Here is a 22,070-nt window from a genome sequence, read left to right on the forward strand (position 1 = left end):
AAAGAACTGAAGCCTCTAAGTTTCTGTCTTTCTAAAAAAATTTGTCAGAACTACAAATGCCAACCTACATAATTTCATATAAAGATTGATAAATTTGGTAGAAAGCATACTTCCCACGGCCTTAGAAATGGTTAATTTAAAGTTCGAATTTCAGAAAAAAAATTAATTATAACACCAAAATTAAGATAGCTGTGAAATAAAATCAATCAAAAATCAATTAAAATCAATCAAAATCAAGAAATAAAATCAAAATTATCAACGAAAGAAAATCATTTTAAAACCTTTCCTTAGATATCTGATAAAGGACTTAAAATTCTGCAAATGCAGTAGTATATTCCTATTGAAAATTGCTTTGGAATTATTGAAATATTTTTTTATTAGTTTGGATAAATCCAAAAAAATATTTCAAAAGAAATAATTAATATACCACGTTTTTTTAAGAAGCACTAAAATATACAAATTAATTTCTCCTAGCCTCATACTGGTTATCCTAAAAATTTGTGATTGTGAATTTTAAAAATTTAGGAAAAAATACTTTATACTTTTTCATCCATTTTAAAAACGTAGTTTAATTTTTCTATATTGATTATTTACAAAATTATTGTAAATTATTGTAAAAAAGTATTTTCTTATTTAAATAATAATTTTCTGCTTATTAAACGTGTGTGTGTGTGTGTGTGTGTGTGTGTGTGTGTGTGTGTGTGTGTGTGTGTGTGTGTGTGTGTGTGTGTGTGTGTGTGTGAACGTGCGTGCATGCGTGCGTGAAATTACAATCAATTTTAAACTAAGTTCTTAACATCGTCTGTCGGTAATAATAGTTTTTAATCAATTGCAAAATGTCTACTGAACAGATAAATAATTAGACATACAGAAAAGTGGCTTAATATTGCATTGCCATCCAGGTTTGAATTATGTTTAAAGTTCCATGCCTCTAATTCATAGGAAAGTTGGTTTAAAATCGATTGCAATATTAGCACCGAAATGATAAATAAACATAGCAGAAGCGATTTGATAAAACGCATCAAAAAACAATGGATCAAACACAGAGATATAAAATATAATTTCTCTATGAATAGGAAACTGGAAGTTAACGGATTAGAGCTTTTCTTAGAGCAGAATATTATTACATCCAAACTACCAGCAACTTTAATAATAGAATGAAATATTTAAGCCTAGAATTCATTTTACATTCAGTTTCCAAATATTAATCTGAAAATCAGATTCAAGCGCTTTAATAAGTAAGTTCAAACTACCAAAATAAAATAACGTGTTACGAAACAAATCGATAAAATAAAAAATTTATTAATTCTGTGTCACGTACATTTAATTTTAAAACCGGCTGCTTTTGAAAGGTTGTTTTCACAAAAATTTTACTGGAGAATGAAAACTGCCTGAAGGAATCAAACTAAATAAAAATTGATTTTAAACTCTGAGGAAAAGTTTCTAAAGAATTTCTTTAATTAAAAAAAATCAAAAACCACGTAATTGTTTTTCAAGTTATTCGCGACCAAAATATTTGTACCTAAATAAAATATCTTCTAATATATTTGTAAAATATCTTGCTGAAAAGTTAAAATCTTATCAGACATCGGCCTCAATTAAAATTTCTTCAAAACCCGGGTTGTAGTCAAAGCGTTTACCTATGCTTCTTATGCACACAAAGTCCAGATTAGTTTTTGCCCGCAAAAACTTAATTAGATTGAAGAACTGATCACTCTTAGTTCGGTGGAGATAAAATTTTCTCCGGCAAAATTAGACTTTTATTTTTATGAGCCTACGCGTGTTCTTTATTTTTGTTTTAGAAGAAAAGAACTGGGAAGAGCTATCACAATTTAAAAAAAAATATATATTTAATATTTTTTTTATTAAAATGCATTTGAATGAAAAGTTAATTAAAATTTTTAGAAGTATGGTTTTCTTATTGTAGTTAAACACATAGAGGAAAAAAGGAAAATCCTTAAGAATGAATTTTATTAAGTACAGAAAAGGAAGAATGAGATATTGATAAATGAATGAAGTTTTTCTCAGGAAAAAAAAACTAGAGAAATATGTTTACATAATGGAATGAGTTTGTAATAGAAAGAAAGATGTAAATAAATAGGATGAGAGTTTGTTTCAATGCTGACATAAACAATTGTTTGAATATAGTTTTTTAATAAAAAAAATCGGAACATAGTTATTTACTATATATATATATATATTTACAGTTCGTACAAACAATATTAAGAACATTTTTTAAACAAAACAAGTGTTTTATACAAGGAAATAAAAGAGCTATTAACATACAGGACATGCTTTTTACTTTCTCGTAAACACAGTATAGAGGAAGTATAGTAATCGTCAAAAAAAATCGAATTCGGGATTTTGGCGAATCTCCACGTTTTTATACCTCTTTGATTTCGAAAACACGTTTTTGAAAAATATCCGTCTATCTGTGTATGACAATGATAACTCAAAAACTCTTTAAGACAGACGGTTGAAATTTGGTATATTGCCGCATTGAAAAAAAAAGCAGTCGAATCTCCATGGCCGAATGGTCATAGCACTGGACTTGTAATCAAGAGATCGCGAGTTCAAATCTCGCTAGCAACAATGCGATTTTCAGTTTCTGTAAATATTAAATTCCTTGGTTTTATGTTTCTCTTTATTTCATGTTCCAGAAGATTCTGAACATTTCTTTAGCTTACCAGACAAGTGTTCTGGACTTTTCTTACTGTCTCCAGAAAAGTATTCTGGAACTTTCCCTGCTAGTATAAAAGCAGAAGATCTGTTATTCACTGTGTTCTGAGTTGAGTTAATAAATTGGTTTAGATCTACCTCTTGTGTGTGTCATTGAGTTCTATACTATAGTATCTACGTGACAATATGGTCTTAATAACAAATTTTCAGATTTCTATCAACTTTTGATTAAAATCTGTTCATAGGAAGTCCGGCTGTTCGAATATAAGTTAACACGATAATTACAAAATGAAGAGAGCTAGATAAAATTTGATACTAAAATTTAACATCTATAATGTACACAAATAGTCAGTCTACTTTTGAACTGAATTTAGCTGCGAGTTGACTGTCTATCGATCTGTATTTTCAGAAACATTAAAGGTGATAGTTCAAAAACGCAATGCCTATCAAATGTGTTATGGGATTTTGTGACTACAAGTGCAGTTTTTTGTCAAATTTTTACTTCAGTCGGTTAAAAAGCGTAAATTCGATTTTTGGATAATATTAATGCATGCCAGGGATTAATTGTCAAATAACTCGCCAACATCACACGATAGATTCAGCGGAAATGCTTAAATCACGCCAAAAGTTAATATTTTGTAACTATAGTACTCCAATGCCTTGTAAGGAGTTCTCTGGCATGATAAATTTCTCAGAGAGTATGAGATAAAGTTTTGAGGGGATTACTCCCGCTGGTTTCTGTTTCAATTTGGGTTTAACTCTTAATTATGACTGTGAATTGTAATATAATTTTTCACTTTATTCTTCTGAATACATTTAGAGATCCTTTTCATGTATAAACGATTCCTGTCGCATAAAAGTGAAATGGATTTTCATAAATGCACATAAAAAAAGATTATTCCTGTAGTAAAGCACGTGAAGGAAGCTTTATTCCGTTAAACAATCAGCTAGTTCTAGAGTCCAATCAGCTAGAATAGAAGAGTTTTAACATTTCGAACGCTATTCACATCGCTGGAGGAGTGTTAAAAATGAAACGATGCACTGCATTAAGTAATAAAAGGTGTTCCAATATTAACGCAAGATTTGAATTGGCCACCATTCGTGCAGTAAAGTGTTAGCAACCCTATTAAAGAAAACCATCGATTAGTTGATAGTTTAAGGTTCGTAAAAACTGGCATTACACGACAGAACAACGTGTTTTTATTGTTGACCAATATTTCAAATATAATGCGTCTGGTGGCCACAGTTTGAAATTTTGGGAATTGGCCTCCTAGATTGTATGATTTAACACCATTGGATTTCTATTTATGGGGTTATTTAAAATCAAAGGTGTATTCCAACAAGCCTTCAAGCACGCGTGCGTTGAAGTAGGAAATTCAACGAAATTCAGCCACATTTATGCAAATTGGTCATGGAAAATTTCGACAAAAGTATGCCTATGTGCCTGCAAAGCCGTGGAGGCCATTCACCGTATGTGTTATTCGATACATTCCCCTATCCCGTTCAATAAAAATTTAATAAAAATATAGTAATTAAAAACTGCTTATTATTTAATTCAAATCTTGCATTAAAATATTGTTCTATCGTGTAACTCTCCATTTTTACAAACCCTAAACTATCAACTGTCAAATGTTTTTAACAAGGTTGCCAACACTTTACTGCACGAATGGTAAGAAATTCAAATCTTGCGTGAATTTTGGAACACTCTTTATAAATGATGTCTATTATACACTATTATTAAATGTGACTTATTTCATACGAATGAAATGAAAAAGAATGTAAAGTATGCTTATTATTAGTATACTAAAAAAATTAATCTTTTTATAAAAATTTGAAAAGGATTTTTGGAATTGGAAACAAAAGTCGTAAAGAAGTAAGAAGTGAATACCTATAAAAATAATTATCGTGAATATCATAAAAAATAAAATTTTCAAATACCATTAAAATTTAAAATACAATGCATATGTTACCAAAATTTCTATTTATTTAAAATGTTTCTATCGGTTCTCACGCTTTTACCATTTTTATTTTCTTTCCGATTTTTTCATTGTCGCTTTTTTAATATACTAATAAAAGCATACTTTTAAATTTTTTCATTTCATTAATTGTTTAATTTCTCTCCTTTTTGCAAATACTTGCTTCAACGTATAATTTTTCTTTGTCGCTTATTTTTTAAATGGTTATTTAGCGAATGGAACCATGCTTAGTTCTTCTCAATTAAACTCTAATCATCGCAACCATTACGCAGTTACTAAACAGTACTTCATACTTAATTGATTAAAAGCATTTTTCCCTTATTTTTATCATCCAAAAAGCTAAATGAATTTTTATAAAGCCTATTTATTTTTCCAGGTAATTAGTTTATTCGGTGCTTTATTTTTCGTTCCGCTGAACGACATGCTTTAAGCAGAATAATGCTATTAATTGATCTGTTTTGTTTCATACGAAGGAAATTGCTTCATAGGGAATTTTTCCATCATTTAAAATGTTTTAAATAAAAGAACAATGTAAATAACTGTTATGCAGAATTTTGTATGAAAGTACTTGACTTATTACCATGACATATCACCATCACGAACTTTAATTAGCAGTTGATTTAATTCACCATCACGTAATACATAGCTAGAATGCCGTGGCAATCTGACTTTTAAATTCTTTGTGCATGTTTCTGAAGGACACTCGCAAACGAAATGTAGTTATAGGTTTAATGACAAATGAATATGACGTTCTGTACTTTCTGTGACTTCACTTTAAATGATGCCAAATTATAATGCGTATTCTAATACTAATAATGAAATTCTAATAATAACTTAAGAAATTCAAAGTAATTACCATCACGAACTTTAATTACTAATTTATTTAATTCGTGATGACGTAAAGCATATCTACAATGCCGTGGCAATTTAATTTTTGTATTCTTTATTCATGTTTCTGAGGGACAATTGTGGAAGAAAGTATAGTTATATATTAAATGGCACTAAATTGATTGTGACGTTCTATTTATATTCACTGATATCAATTTTATTTTCGAGCAGTTAATTTTATTTATTTTAATAAGCCTTTCAAAATTTCTTACACATTATCTGATGCAATAGATTTTTTTTTTTTTTTTTTTTTTACTTTTCAGTCATAGTTAAAAAATGCAGTTGAATGGCTTTTTCAATATTGACATTAATTTTTTTAAAAATAAGTAAGCTTACGTTTCAAAAATTCTTTTTTTTTTTCAAGATTTGTACTTCTATTTCAAATTTAATAGAATTTGCATATATTTTTTCACCTTTTTAATATAATTTTGTGGATTATTATACTTGGTTTAAAAACGATGGCGAAAAAAAATATAAAAAACCTGGTGATAAAATGAATAACGCTTTTTACATGATAGTATTTTTAAGCTGGAATTTTTTTTCTTTAAATTTGGCAATGTATAAAAACAAGGCAAAACTGCTACGCTTATGCAATCTAGACAAACGAATCAAACTTAAACATTATCAGTTATAAAGTTTCGGACTACAGAATCGAATTTCTTTCATTTCTTAGTTTAATTGCTCTTTTCATGGTGTTATATAAGCATTTTTATATTTAGCATTTTTACTTTCTCGTATATGTAGTATAGAGAAAATATAGAAATGGTCAAAAAAAATCGGACTCGTGAGATTTTGACAAACCTCCACGTTTTATGCTTTCTTAAGTTCGAAAAACACATTTTTAGAAAATGTCTGTCTGCCTGTGACAAAAATAACTCATAAACGTTTTGGGCTAGACAGGTGAAATTTGGTACATGGCCTTTACACCAAATTTGCGAATTTCTATCATATTCCGTTCAGAGAAAATCTGACTGTCCGGCTGCTCGAATATAATTTAATGCAATAACTACATGACAAAGAGTGCTAGATGGATAAAATTCGGTACATACAATTAATATCTATCGAATTCTGAACTAAATCCGACAAGGAGTTGGCTGTCTGTCGATCTGTTTTGTTTTTTTAAACATGTAAACGTAATAACTCAAAAGGGCAATTATTTGAATATATCAAATTTAATAAAGAATTTTGTGACTACAAGTGTAGTTTTGTGTCAGATTTTCGTTTTCAATCGATGGGAAAAACGCATCTAAAACATAAATTCGATTTTTGGATACTATTAACCTCAAGCTAGGGATTAATTCCCAAATAACTAATCAAGGATGACATGATAAATTCCGTAAAATTGCTAAAGTCACGCTGAAAGTTAATATTTCATAAGTATTATACGCAAGTGCCATGTAAGGCGTTCTGAGTTCTCTGATATAACAAGTTTATTATAAAATATGCGAGAAAATTTTGGGGAGACAATTTCCGCTGCTTCTAAGAGCTTATCCTAACGAAAAACACACTACCCACTTTTTGAGGCTTTTTTTATTGTTCTTGATAATAAACATTTTATCCCTTAATTTAACTCTAAAAATAATTCATTTTATCTCACATAATCGAATTTTTGACAAGTTACGTTACAGGTCAATTAATCTACAATTTAATTACATTAACAATATTATAAAACAAAAGCCCTACATTTTTTTTATTTCTACTGCAACTAATCTCTTAACATGAAAAGGAATTTGAGCTCTAGTTCTTCCTCCCCATATGAATATTTTTACCAAATTCACTTGAAATGATTAAGCAGTAAAACTTGTTGCTGCCGCTTCAAAACCTTACAAATTCCGAATTTTCATCTTATTAAGTGCATTTACTGCTCTACATTAGTCACTCTCTCTAAGCAGGCTGCGCTAAGGGAACTAAAAACGAATAAACCTAATGGACCTAAATATAAATGTCCTTCTCACTCCTAGCGGGACTCCAGCATATTAAACACCTGCCCTGATGTTAATCGCGAAATAGCATTACGCGTTTTACCTGTTGAAGAACGCGCGCGCTTTGATTACGTAAACACTGAATTTTTGGCTGGGTGCCTAAAATCTTTAATCAGTTCTGGAGCAAGAAGCTGGGTAGGGTTTTGTTTCAACAGTGATTGTCGATAATTTTTTTATTGCTTTGGTTGGTTTTGCTATGTGTAAGATTCAAGTAATCAATATTTCATCGGCACTGTTTGTTGACATGTAAACAACTATAAAAAAGACTTTTTATATCGATGTATGTGAAAGTAAATAGCGTATCTGTTTTCAAGGATGTTGTTTTAATCAATGGCTCTCAAACAGAGAAACCTGTTGTTGGGAAATAAGTTTTTACTTTCAATGTGAGTAAATTTTGAAATTTACGGTCATTTTGATGAAAACGAAAAACACTTGATATTCCTTGTTATACCCTTTATAGGGTATTTCAAAAGAGACTTTCAAGTTTCAAAATTCAAAGAAAGCGGACTGAGTGGCTTGTAACAGACTAATTGTCGCGCCTTGCTCACTTTTCTGAGTAAATTCTGGTCCTACAAAACAACATGCTTTAAATTGTTTATATGATGTAGAAGTTCGAAAATTTAAGCATATATTCCATGTTTCAAAGCTGTGCATTGGCTCTATGTTACGGAGAATACTTGCCGGGTTATAATTGTTCGAATTCTTCCAAGAATAATAGTCTTTAACAGTTGCTGAACAAAGGTACTGAAGTCTTGGTTTTTCAAATGACTTTAAATGCCAGTTATGTTGTTGTTTCTAATGGCACTTGTCATAGACAAGCCCACTGACCTTAGAAGTCAGTGATTTTAAGCCAAGGACGCGTCTCTTGTTCTTTCAGTTGCGCCATCTATGGCCAAGAGTGTGATTTAGCTACACACACGTCACAACCCTTTTTACGGGACGGACTTTATTCATTCATTTCATTCACGCATCCACAGATCGTAATTTAGACCTGAATCAGAGAACGATCACCCCTGATCCAATAGCCGCAGTGGTATTACTCTCGACACGGAGGACTTTGTGGCCACTACAAATTTAAACGTGCACCAGCCACCACACTCACGGAGAGTCTTCGGGATGCAACGCGAATCCAACGTCCTACCAACCAGGCTATCCCGGCAAATGCCAGTTATGCACAGTGCTAATAAAAACACTAAGATTTGATGATTATGGTAGGCTACAATGTTGCTTCTTGTCACAGAGGTTCCTTGTAGGCCTATGTCGCACCTTCGCCTCATGTTATCGTTGAATAGTTTCGTATTCCTGAGCTTCTTGCAGATTATCTCGCATTTGTTGTTTGTCCTATTGCGATAACGGTTGAATGTTCTTTGCCAAATTATTGCTTGCACGAGCGCTACTGAACCAAGAAAAATAAGTATTTTTCACATGGCCAGTTGTATGTCGAATAGCCGAGAAATTTATTTGTTTCTGCTGCAGACGGAAAAACAAAAAACATTGTCTATCCTAAAGCACTTCAAAGATAAAGTTAAAAAAAAAAATAGAATAAATATTATTTGTACTTCTTCTTCATATGTCATTATATTTCAGTGCAAGTATTCATTGTCGGCTAGAAAATAAATATCGTTCTTTCTATCATTCCTAATTAAAGAAGATAGCCATTTCTAATTTGAAACGATATTTCCAAAATTATTTCTTCTGCGACAGCACGTAGGTACCACCTAGTCTGAAATAAAGACATAAAATATAACAATAAAATATTTAAATGATCTTATTTAGAACTAGACAATTCGCATATTTTGTAATTTAAATAAATCTTTTTTTACAGTAGTTTCTGCAAGTACATCTTATAAATCAGTAATCATAAAATGGGGGTATTGAGGGCCCACATATGCAGAATGCATGAGCGTCGATGGCATTAAACATACTTTTGACACTTGGATGTGGCCAGGGGTAATCCCTCATAGCTAATAAAACTTTAAGCTTTCTTCTAGATTGTATTCCGTTTCTCTCTTTTATCATTGTTTTAATAAAAATTACTATCACAGACAATCATTAACAATGGCCGTCATTTTGAATAAACATGTACATGTATAAAACAGACCGAAACATTCAGAATTAGAAACCAAGCAGTTCAGAGATAAGTCAGCTGGACTCACTTTTTATTTCATCTCATTTCAGATGGGTTAGCCCAGCATGAGCAGCGTGGACGTGGCGCCTGATCCAGAGGACGCTCCATTCCAAAACTACCCGAAAGACGAATCCACCGAAACCTGTCAGTACTCTCCGAGGTCAAGAACCACTCTGCCGACGGCAGCCCACTTGTTCCTCCCCGATTCCAGAACCTTCCTGCCATTCAGACGGACCCCATTCGCGCAGGTATGGACTGCTGAATCCAGTCATTGTTTCCTGTCATTGTTTCTCACATTTATTAAATTCCTAGCAAAGCATCTGAGCATCCAAAATGCTGTCTTCAGGCTTCTTCCTTTCAATGCTTAAAGTACCAAAGGCACTCAATGAATATGTGTCTTGTCATCCAACAAAATATAATATGTTTCTTCTTTAGATGTTTCATTTCACTTTTCTTATTTCTGGATGTGTCGAATCGATGGGGGAAAATCTTCAATCGATAGAGAAATTCGAAAGAGGAAAATTATTTCTTAAAAATTTTAATTAATATACATTTTTTAGTAGCTCATTGTCATCCTAAACTGGAAGTCGAGTGATTTCATTCAAATTCAATAGTATTTTCGAGAGGAAATTGTTTTTTGGGAATTAAACAATATTTTAATGATAATATGATTAAATAGATGGCATTTGTGTGGAATTTCAAATTATTTTTAACCTCATCCAAGAGAACCTATAAAATATATAGCAAGCTATTTTTATTTAAGTCGAATACTCTTCGGTGGTAATGGTCATCCTGCTTTCTAGGAATTAAAAGTGCAGTGGATAATATTGAACCACCAAATATGGAGCAATAATTTTTGTTGTTGGATATTTTGAGACGAGTATACTTCGGTTGTGATGATTCTTTTTTTACTCTAAAGGAATTGAGAGTGCAGAATATACTACCGATCCGCTAAACATAAAGCAGTATCAGACGATGAACAATTCATTTGGTTGGAAATACTCTAAATATAGGGGACAATCAAAGCTGTTCCCTTTTGCAGTATTGTTACAGACATCCATACTTTGTCACACATCCATATCTGTTTCAAAAGTGGAGCTTTCTTGTGACATGAGAGCAATATTTCGCGTCGGCGGAGTTTGTTATCGGGTCTAACTCCTGAGACACTTATTGAGTATTCCCAAGGTCATGGAGAAACAGTCGAATAGTAGTTCCCAGGATTAAACTCGTATGCAAGAAGTTCCTTATATGTTTGATTTGGATTGCTCTAGATGTCTTTCTTAGCGATAGTAGAAGGAAGTCCAGCTTGTAGCATGTCTTAAAAGTTCTCCTCTCCAGTCGGCAGAATCATCGTATTATACGTCCACTCCCTAATGCCTTTGTAAACTCGGAGAGTATTTTTTTTATTAATTTCGAAAAACATTGTATTCTAATTTAAACTCCTGAAACAAAGACTGTCGTAAAAATCATTTTCTTCGCACGGAAAGGCTCACTTTAAGATATTAATTCCAATATAACTTCTTTTTCAAGTCAAAGGTGCCTCTTACTTCTGCACTGATTGGAAGTCTTCAAATTCAGACATCATATCGCAGGATTTCTAACATTAGCTGTTTGAATATCACTTTTCCCTTAAAATAGCACGAGCTTTATTAGATACTTGTTAAATAACCGGCGAAAGTGCTATTGTTTTATTTTCAATAATATGGAGAGTTTTATATTTAATTTAACCCTATATTAAAAATAATTAAATATGAATTTTGGCTTACTGAACCAGAATATATTTAAAATTTATTAAAGATGTACATTTTTTATGTAAATATTGTATCCAAATTTTTATTTTTCTCTTTACGTTTTTTTAGTTATATAAGTATTATGAGTATAAGCACAAACGCGCTATATTGTTTACCAACTAATTCCCCCTCTCATACACACACACGCGTTTGCGCATGAGTTAGGATCGATTTAATTTGACAAAATAAGGATGAGAGAAAAGATGCAAGGAGGGGGTGTTTACATTTAACAATAAACTAAATTTCGAAAATGTGCACATCTTTCAGCGTCTCACCCCTTAATGAGATAGAATCGTCGAAAAGTGATCATCTCAGGATGCTGAAACGAACAGTGTCTTTTGATAAGATATATGTCCTACAGAATATTTTTTTTAATAATTTAAGCAATATTTCAGAAGATTGTTTTATGAAATTTCTCTGATTAGACATAAAATACAATTCTCGGTTTTAAATTATCCTCAGAAAAAAATCCACTCTTATCAAAATTTTTAGCATCAATTTAGCGTCTTAAATTGTACTAATGTCCACAGCTTTTTCAACAATTTGGTGGTATTTGCTAGGGGTATTCACGAGGAAGGCCGATCCCCCAAATATGTGGGAAAAGGCTACGACCAGCATTAATATGAAAATATATTTATTATGATTAAAGGACAAAGGACAAAACATTACTGACATAGAAAATAAAAAGATACATGAGCGTGAGCTGCACGTCTTGCAGTCTCACTGCCCAACTCTCGTCTGCCAATAATGGCGGGAAAGCATCAAGTGATTAATGACGCAATATGGCCAATATGGCGCCACACAGGATCTGAGACCTGTCAGCAGTTCCCACAATAATAATATTTTATTTTGATTCGGATAATAAATGCAATTCTGAAAAAAATTATGAAATTTAAATTTTGCACAGTTCTTGGAAATTTTAACAAGTTTTGGAAGATCTAAGAAAAACGGTCTGGCCAGCGTAGCACCAACACACACATTCATCTTTGTTATTAACAGGAAAGATGTATTGTTTAGCTTTCTGAATAATTTAGCGTTATTTATAATATTTTGCGCAATAAATACTAGTTTTATTATTAAAATTATTTTTAATGAACATTTATTAATACGATAGTCCTTTGTTTTTATATCTGCCAGATTATTATAAGTCTGTTATATCATAAAAATATACAATTGATAAACAAAAAAAGAGAGCAAAAATAGACAAAATATTTAGTTAAATCTTTTTTTATGATAATTACATTTCGTACATTAAACCATATTTGTTACATTGTTTATAACATTATCACTACCCAAATATACGTATCATAAATTCACAACAATATACAATGATTACATATACATATAGCAGACTATCTTCATAATTTAATAAAAGAACCATCCGTTGAATGCAAAATATGAAAGGAACTGTTCAACAGGATTAAAATATATGATGTTTCAGTTTCATCAAAAAATAAAGGCACTCATTCCCTCATGCGTCTTTATTTATTCTCAACAGACAATACATTTTTAAAAATTGTTATGTCGTTCTTTTAAATTTTCCCGTAAAACATTATCTATGTAAATCTTTCACAAACGTTCGCAGGCGTAAAGCTTAGTTTATTCGAAGCTTATTAATCATCATCTTTCTTTAAATCCTTATGGAGAAAGGAGAATTATGATGTTTTTACTGAACACTGCCTCTAGTTTTTGAGTCACTGCATTATAAATGTAAATATTTAGTATTAGCGATACATTCTCATCTAAATGCTTGTTTAAATCTTCAGTATGTTTCCGATTTGTTTCGATGGTATAATGTCTTTAAAGAATTTTAGATGTATGCTTATCTTTATAATGAAAAGGAAAAAGAAATCTAATATAGCATATTTTGTTGGTTTTAAGTTTGAATAAGATTCGGAAAATTCTGGTTGAATATTTCTACATGTAATTAATTATATGAAGCAAGAAATAGTGTTTAGTTTTATCGGATTATAAAATATGTATTTAAAACTTTAGTAGATTGTGAAATACTGCTCAAAAGAAAGCTTTTTTTACTGTGAACTACAAGATTATATTACTATTCTAATGCCTATACTAAAATATTTTTATATTCAATGATTTTTTTCTATATCATGTTTTGAATTTATAGAAGTATGAAATAAATCATTATCATATACTTCCAAATATACAAAATATATCGTTATGGAGACATTAATAAGGCATTCAAACTGATTTTTCTTTCTCATATGAGAAGTATACATAAAACAAAATATTATAATCATTAAAAAAATTCGAAGTCGAGGTTTTGATGAATTTCTCTACGCTTTAGACTGTAGCGAATTTGCGATGAGTGAGGATAGAACCTGGGGCCTTGTGGTTCGCAGTTCAGTAACATGACCACGATACAAAAACAATTGCTCGGGTAGCGTAGCTGTTAACTGGCTTATAAACTATTCACCATAAGACCTTCCTAAGTCCGAAAAATCACATTTTTTGAAATCATATTTGTCTGTTTGTGAACACGATGATTCAAAACACTTTGAGCTAGACGAATATAATGTGGTATAAGCACTTAACTCTACATTTAAAGTCACTATTAAATTTTGAATGAATTCATCCTGTAGAAGTCTGTCTGTCCGGCTGTTCACGTGAACATGGTAACTACAAAGCGTAAAAAGCTAGATAAATAAAATTTGGTACAATGATTCATCATCTAAAATGTCAATTCCAATTGTGTTTTGAACCAAATCTGTTAATGATTTGATCTTCTGTTTGTCTATACTTTCATAAGCACATAAACGTGATAACCCAATAACACATGATTAAAGTATATGAAATTTGGTATGTAAGTTTGCAATTACAATAGTCATTCCGTGGAAAATTTTGGTTTTAATCTATCAGAGGAAAGAAGTTCAAAATACACATTCGGGGTTCTGGTGATTGTGTATCAATTGCAACTTAATGAATAATCACAAAAAGAATCACCAAACATCTCACTCTAATAAGCTGTTTCGTAGCTATTGTTCGTCTGTGATATAAGTTAATAATACACAATGCTAGACATTTGTTAATAATACATTTGCTAGAAAGTATGTTAAAGTTTCGGAAAGACCACCCCTTCTGCTTTCTGTTATCGTCAATTACATTCAATATTTCTTTTGATGTCGTTAACTTTGGTTTCATTAAAACTAGTAATATGTAGTTATGTACCCTTCGCTTTCTCGTTTGTTTCCCAAATATGGCATTTTTGTATTTAACTTCGTCGTATATTGAACAACATAACGTATGTATAGGATAGTCCAATTTTTGTCGATCTATAGAACTTTGATTCAGACCAAAAATTTTGATGTCAAAATGACATGAAAAAAATTCATCCATCTAGCTTGTTGCACTTTTTACTTAACTTATTCATGAGCGAGCGAAAAAAGAGACAGATACGTAGTAAGAGCTATAACGTTGCTTGCGCACTAATGGTTAAAATAACAGACTTCCTTTTGATTTTTATAAAAAAATTAATTTCATAGAAAGAATACATGGTACACATCTATATTTCGGAAATAAAATATGTATACCATATTTCATTCGTCTGCCTGTTTTTGTTTTTATATTGGAATATTCATAGGATTCAAGGATATATAATACATGAGAACTTTTCAAAATAGAATTTTTTGACAATGGCAATACTCTCAGTTCGTATACTTCATATACGAGAAAGTATATAACATATAGTCGGATGATATATCGTTTTTTTTTTTCATCAACGAAATAATTATACTTATAACACCTTATTATAGTTCATTAAAAACTGTAATTTTAATCAAAACTATTCCTTCTGACGGTTACTAAAACTAACCGAGTTTTGAAGCAGTGAATATTGTTATCTTGAGTACATCATATTCACAAATCAATGTACGTTCTTCCTTGAGACAGCCATTGATCATTCTTAAATAATAAAATTTAAAGATTCATATCTCCGTCAGTTTTAATCGCGGAAGATAGGAAGTTTTCTTAATATAAATCTGCCAAGAAAAGTATTTTCTAAGTATGATTAATAGCGCTGGAAAACTATAAAATTTTTTCAGTCTTTTTAGCAATATATTTATTGATCCAGAAAACATAAAATGTATTCATTACATTCCTTTGGAGCAGTTTTTCAATTAGAAATATCTATCTATCACCTAAAGTTTGAAAATTTGCTTAGAATAGACATCTGGTATTTAAAAAAATGTAGAGAAATAGGAAGTAAAAATAAACTGCATAATGATTTTACCTCCTACATTGAACCAGATTTATGACACAGCACATGCAAATATATAGTGCAAAGCAAATAAATATAATACAAACAGAGATTACAAGTAAAAGGAAAATTTAACAATGTATTGAGACTACCAGACGCTAAAAGCTAATTATTATTAATGGAATGTCAGTAAAAAAATGCATTAGCAATTTTTCAGAAATATAAATAAATGGCGTCTGCAATGTGTCTTTATTTCTTGAACAGGCAGTACGATTTCTAAGTCGAATTACACTATTCGACTTAGAACTCTTAATATCTTGTAGAATACTATCAATGTACAAATAAATATTCATAATATTTTTATAAATATTCGGGAGCGTCAAACGATGTTTCTTTGAGTCAAATTATTCATTATCTTTTCATAAAATTATGATATATATAACATAATATTTGAATTAGGATATATTATAAAAAATCATTTCCGTATGATTTGTGAGGTAGCGTAAACAATAATGATACTATGAAATCTTAATAATGAAATGTGATTTCTTTATTAAATCATAGCGTTATGAATGTGAATACTGAATTTTAAAACACATTTTCATGTAAAGCCGTCTTCAAATTTTTAGCTTGTTTGGGATTTATTTAGTTAAATATTGTTTCTGAGAAGTTTTACTTTATTTCTTACTTTTAAAGTAAAAGATATAAAAAATATTCTAGTGTTTCTCATTTTGATACTGCAGAATTGAATTTAATGTGAAAATTCTTTCGTAAAAGAAAAGGGAGGAAAAAATTCTTGAAAGAAAAGGAATGTTGTTTAGCTTGACATAAGTAAAGAAAAAATATTTTATTCGAAATGATATTTGTAATGATATTAGTTTTCTCAAAAGGAATTTCTTACTTTTTTTAACTAGGAAATAAAAATAGAAACCGTTGCACTATACTTCAGTTTTGAGACATTTTCAGTTTAAAGCCTTTTTTTTAAATTTATTTTATATATACGGTGTTTTGAAAATAATACTAAAGATACATCAATTATTGCAATATGAATATGAATTTTCAGAATTTCCTGTTTAAAGGTATCCGTCTATGATCGGAAAATATTTTTGAGCACAAACGGCAGATTTTATTTCCTTGTCAGAAAAATGTTCTTTTAAACTTCCAAAATTATATTTTAAAAATTTTTCTGCCATTATAATCAAAAAAGAGAACATTTGAATCATTTCAGCTGAGCTTAATTCTTAAAATAATAAATAATAAAGTAATAATAAATAAAGCATTGTAAATAATAAAGAGAAATATTTCTTATTTTAATATATTTTATATCATATTTAATTTTTATTTTTGTTCCATATTATTTGTCACATGCGTGTTATTATTTTCTTTTCTTTTTAAAATGAATATAATATTTTTGATATTGCAATAAATTTAATTCATGTCCAACAAATCGCAGTGTTTTGATTTTCTATTGATGCTGCTGTCTGCCTGAAATTTGGCATTATAATGTTTTTAAAACTATCAAGGGAATGAAACACAGTGTTTGCATAATTATGATAAAATGTAAAATCAGTCAATTTCGATATTTAAAAGAAGATTAAAATTCCATAAAAGAACTTGTAATTACACTAATATGCATATAATATATAAACACTTTGAAATATTGCAATTTTTTTATTCAGTCTCGAATCTGAATTCAAATTTTAACACATTTTAATATGTTTATTTGCTTTTGATTAGATTTGTATAAGAAAAGGTTAAATTAAGCGGGGGGAAATTTCATGTTTTCTCAAATATTTAAAATAAATTGAATAATAGCAATTTTTGAAAACTACTTTCTTATTTCAGTACAAAAGAGTAACATTTTTTTTATATACATTTTAATTTTTTTATGTTGTGTTAGGATATATGATCAAAATTTGATTATATTCATAAATTGATTGAATTCCACGTTAAGTTCTGAAAATATTGAAACTGTATATCATCATTTCAAAACCTCAAGCGTCATTGGAAGTGTAAAGTAGGCAATAACGTTCTTACAGGCATAAATTAAATAAATTTAAATAATAATGTATAAAATTTATTCAAGTTATGAATTTTTCCACGCGACTTATTGATTTTTACAAGGAACTAAATATTATAAGTAATAAATATATATTAGATAAAAAGTACTGAAAATACAAAAATATTGGTACAAATATCTTTTTTAAAGTAATAAAGATCGTCTTCTTCTAGTGAAATGATCTCTACATTCTTGTTTACCATGATTTTAGTAATTAATAAAAATATATTGGCAGCTAACGACGAATCTTTGAGAAATTTTGCTGCCGTTGGCATCAGAGTCAAAAGGAAAGGATAATAACAATTTTTCTGGATTTTTGAATTTCTTATTAAAACTACTACTGAGTAACATCAAAGGTATTTGTAATAGCATGTTTATTCATTTAAAATAAACTTATAAGCTCAGCTCGCAAATTTTTACAATATCTTTAAGTTAAATGTTCATTTTAAAGAGGGTGGACATTTTATTAAATATTTATTTTATTGAAAATGACAAATTAACAACGAGATTCAAAGAACTATTAAAACAAAAGATTAATCTAAGTCAAATCACCATATATTCCAACTGTGATAACTTTTTGATTTCGTATACTCTACTGTTAATTAATTAATAATGCTGTGCTATTATTAAAACCTTGAAAACATTTTCTTTTTCAAAAAATTCGAGAAAATAAAAATTTTTAGCTAAATCTCCAAATGATTTTTTAAATATTTTATGTGCAATGTGACCGCAGATGTATTTATTTATATAGAAATGGAACAACAAATCAACCCATGCGCATTACTCTCTACTATTCTCAATCATAATGGAAGAAATGATAATGGTGTAATAATCGCCATATGTGATCTTAAGACCACTCATTTTTTAACGTGTTAATGATCACTGATTGGCATACTGTTTGTCAACTGCAGCATGTTACATGCATGAAACAACACTTGACAGGAACAGACTCTTAGAGCTTCCGAATTTGGGACGCAGTTACTTCTTGATGGGAAGATGCATTACAAAGAAGTAGATTCCAGAATTTTTATTAGATTTTTCAAATTGTTGGCATACTTCCTAAATAACATATAAGCACACAAAAGCCATTTTAGCATTATTTTTTTTAAAGTTTTGACTACTTTATTTAAAAAAAAACAGTTAGCTTTTCAGTGATATTAATTTCATTTTCGTACGTTTTTCTAATTTTAATAAATTTTTCAAAATAATTTTTATAGCTTTTTACAACAATTCTTTTCATTTTTATTAATAATTTTTATTTTTACCGGATGTAAATTTTTAAAAATAAACCTAAAATAAATGAATCAATCGTATACTATTACCGTGTTGCAATATTAGAGGTTCAATTCTCCTATAATTTTTCCAACTTGCGGAAGAAATAATAATACGGCATTTAGTTAAACATTAGATAACATGTGCAACTTGTCATGTGAATATGAATTGATTTCATTATTAATTATGTGCAAAGTCTATTATATTCCAAAATACTGCACACTATCTCATCATTCATTAACTTGTTTCACTTTTCCTATGACTCGTTCACTTTTCTGTTCTTTTCTCTGAAATGTACCCTTTATTCGGTAGGGAGATTTTTAAAAAAGGTTTTAAGTTAAATTCCACTTGCAACCAACTATAATGACTTTACTAATTATTTGTATTCGTCATCTCACTTTATTCCCCGTTGGAAACTCGGGAATTCCCTTGAGCGACATTCGTTAACGAAATTGGATTGCGCAATTTCACGAATTTCATTTAGAAGCTATTCGTAAATCAGGGATTCAGAAAAATGCTTACAAGTGAAACTTTTCTGTAAAACAAAAGAAGTTACTGCCTTACAAAACAAGCATTTCATAGTCTGTTGCGTCGATATTTAAATAAGAATAATATCAGTTTAAAGCCATAAAAATAGAAAAAGATAAGAAAATAAATAACCGTTAGGCAGTTTTTAGCGTGGAGTTTTCAAAATTCGTTTGTTGTAAAAATATTTCCGCTTCCAAGTACCTGTACAGAGTTTTTCTAAATTCTGTAGCGCTTTTCTAACTTAAAGCCTATGTAAGGTATACAGAAACAATTATTTCCACATATTAGGCCAATAGGCGGCAGCTTTAAGGAATACCATAAAAATAAATGACTGATTTTCCTTGAGGTATCCATTGAAATGGTTTAAAATTGTGACTGTCACTTTTTTCTGTTTAAATCACAGAAACTTTATACATTAACATTTTTGTTTAAATTGTTTCTGAGAAAATTTTATTTTACTAAATGTGATCGGCATGTGTGTGTGTGTGTGTGTGTGTGTGTGTGTGTGTGTGTGTGTGTGTGTGTGTGTGTGTGTGTGTGTGTGTGTGTGTGTGTGTGTGTGTGTGTGTGTGTGTGTGTGTGTGATGAGATTTTAAAGTAACTCAAAACTTAATTTTCAAATTTTTATCTTAATTTAGCCCATATAACTTCATTCTAAAATGTTCACTTATTTTTTGATCCAGTTTCCACTTTTTATTGGATTAATTCTACAAGCACTCTATAAAATTGCTGGTCCCAGCATTTTCTCACGATCGGAGTGCAGGGATAAAAATCCTTAATGCCTATGACATTCTTTTAAAGATACCTAAGATTCCCTATCCTAAATTTATACATGTCAAAGAAATCCCTATCAAAATCTCATAGTAATAATCACAAATGACTAGGTCTGATCTCTTCTGGTCTTATGTCGCGTTGTAAACTGCCATATTTCTTACCGCTTATTTTTTATACGTAAATGATGCCTCCCATGGTGAAATAAATCGAAGTTTCAAAATTTCAAAAGTTTCTTCTTCTCTGTCACGCATCTGCTAAAAAATAATGAATGCATTGTAATTTTTTTTGTTTTTAGAAAGGTAGACTCTCTTCCTCATTTTGTTTCGCTCTCCTCGTCTTCACCACATCGCTGGTTTTTGTGCAGCTCATCTTTCTCACCAGTGGCGTTGTCACGTACACCCCAGTCATTTGTGATTCTTCCTACGAAGCTGATTCTGCAGATGCAGCCCACAGGATACAGCAGAAGGCAATGTAAGATCAATTGCTCTCATAGCGTATCTTTTGTGTGTTTCATAAAATTATCTATGCGTTTACAAAAATAATTGACTACTAAATTCAATAAATACACTTTTTAAACACATACTTTTATAAGTGTCCTAAACAGTAGGATATTTTATATTTTAGTTATTTGTTGCTTTTTAGATTTTAATTTGTAATTCATTTTCAAACATTATTATAGAATCTCCAAAGAAATTTTTTCACAAGTTCTCTATTCAGTGGCGCCACTTATATGGAATCAAAATATGATTACAATCGTGGATTTTCAAAAATTATTTCTTATTTAATAGTTTTTTCAATTAATTTTTAAGTGAATTTTTAAAAACACGCGTGCAAAACAATTTTTGAACTCTAGTTTATCAGGAAGTGATAAAGAAACAGATCACAAAATTCCATGTTTCTAAACATGAAAGAAATCAAATTAAATTAAAGTCTAAAAAAACTTGATTCCTTTCTTCCATTTTAATATTTAATGCGAATTTACATTAACGTTTAATATGAATTTACATTACTCTTGATTATTTTACTTAAAACAGGTTTATATGCTCCAAAAATGGCTGTAACGTAGTAAGATGTTTACAACATAAAATGGATTAAGAAATCTTCCACCTAATGAGATTTTAGATCCTTTTTTTTTTTCTAAAAAAACTATTTTTACATCTGTGAAATATATATTTGCATGTACTTTTCAACATTTGTATAACATTTTTATGCCTGCATAAAATAATTTTTGATGGAAACAAATGAATCGAAAACGGCCTTTATTTCATTAAAATTTTATTATAAAAATTCATTATTTATTTCATTAAAATTATATATATTATAGGTTTTTTTGGAGGCCAGTTTTCATTTATGTCTTAAGTAAAATGGCTTTCCTTTTTTAGCATACCACTATAACAAAAAAGAAACGATAAAAGAACTTACTGAAGCAAAAGTCTGTCACTTTATTTAATTGATAACCTACCACTCCATCTTTAACACTGTCAACACGTTATCCTCGCCTCCGACGAATTAAGAATGAAAACTTCTTATCTAAACTTTTAATCTTCTTATCCATCAGAAAGTTTTCCGACATTTACTAACTCTTTCCAAGACTTGACTCTTTCTCTTACAAAAATCAATACATGTTATCTAACGCTTCACAAAACTAACAAATTCGACAAATCGAATCTATTCGTCTGTCATATATCTAAAGATTTTGTTGTAAAACCATATGCCAAATTTAGCTGTCTAGTTCGGTGTGTTTTTGAATTTTAGCGCATAAACTGATCATCTGAAGT

General features: G+C 29.9%; 1 protein-coding gene across 5 annotated transcripts in view; it reads left to right on the forward strand.

Annotated features, from left to right (window-relative positions):
- The window catches only part of LOC129963619 (heparan sulfate glucosamine 3-O-sulfotransferase 1-like), a 160,662-nt gene that overhangs the window by 129,031 nt on the left and 9,561 nt on the right, over positions 1-22,070 (forward strand). For all 5 annotated transcript variants that reach the window (XM_056078093.1, XM_056078096.1, XM_056078094.1 and 2 more), the window contains 2 exons: positions 9,704-9,901; positions 20,588-20,763. In XM_056078093.1, coding sequence (XP_055934068.1) covers positions 9,719-9,901; positions 20,588-20,763 — 359 coding nt within the window. In that variant the 5' untranslated portion in view covers positions 9,704-9,718. The remainder of the gene's footprint in view (positions 1-9,703; positions 9,902-20,587; positions 20,764-22,070) is intronic.

The sequence above is a fragment of the Argiope bruennichi genome, chromosome 3, assembly GCF_947563725.1.
Source record: "Argiope bruennichi chromosome 3, qqArgBrue1.1, whole genome shotgun sequence".
NCBI classification, from domain to species: Eukaryota; Metazoa; Arthropoda; class Arachnida; order Araneae; family Araneidae; genus Argiope; species Argiope bruennichi.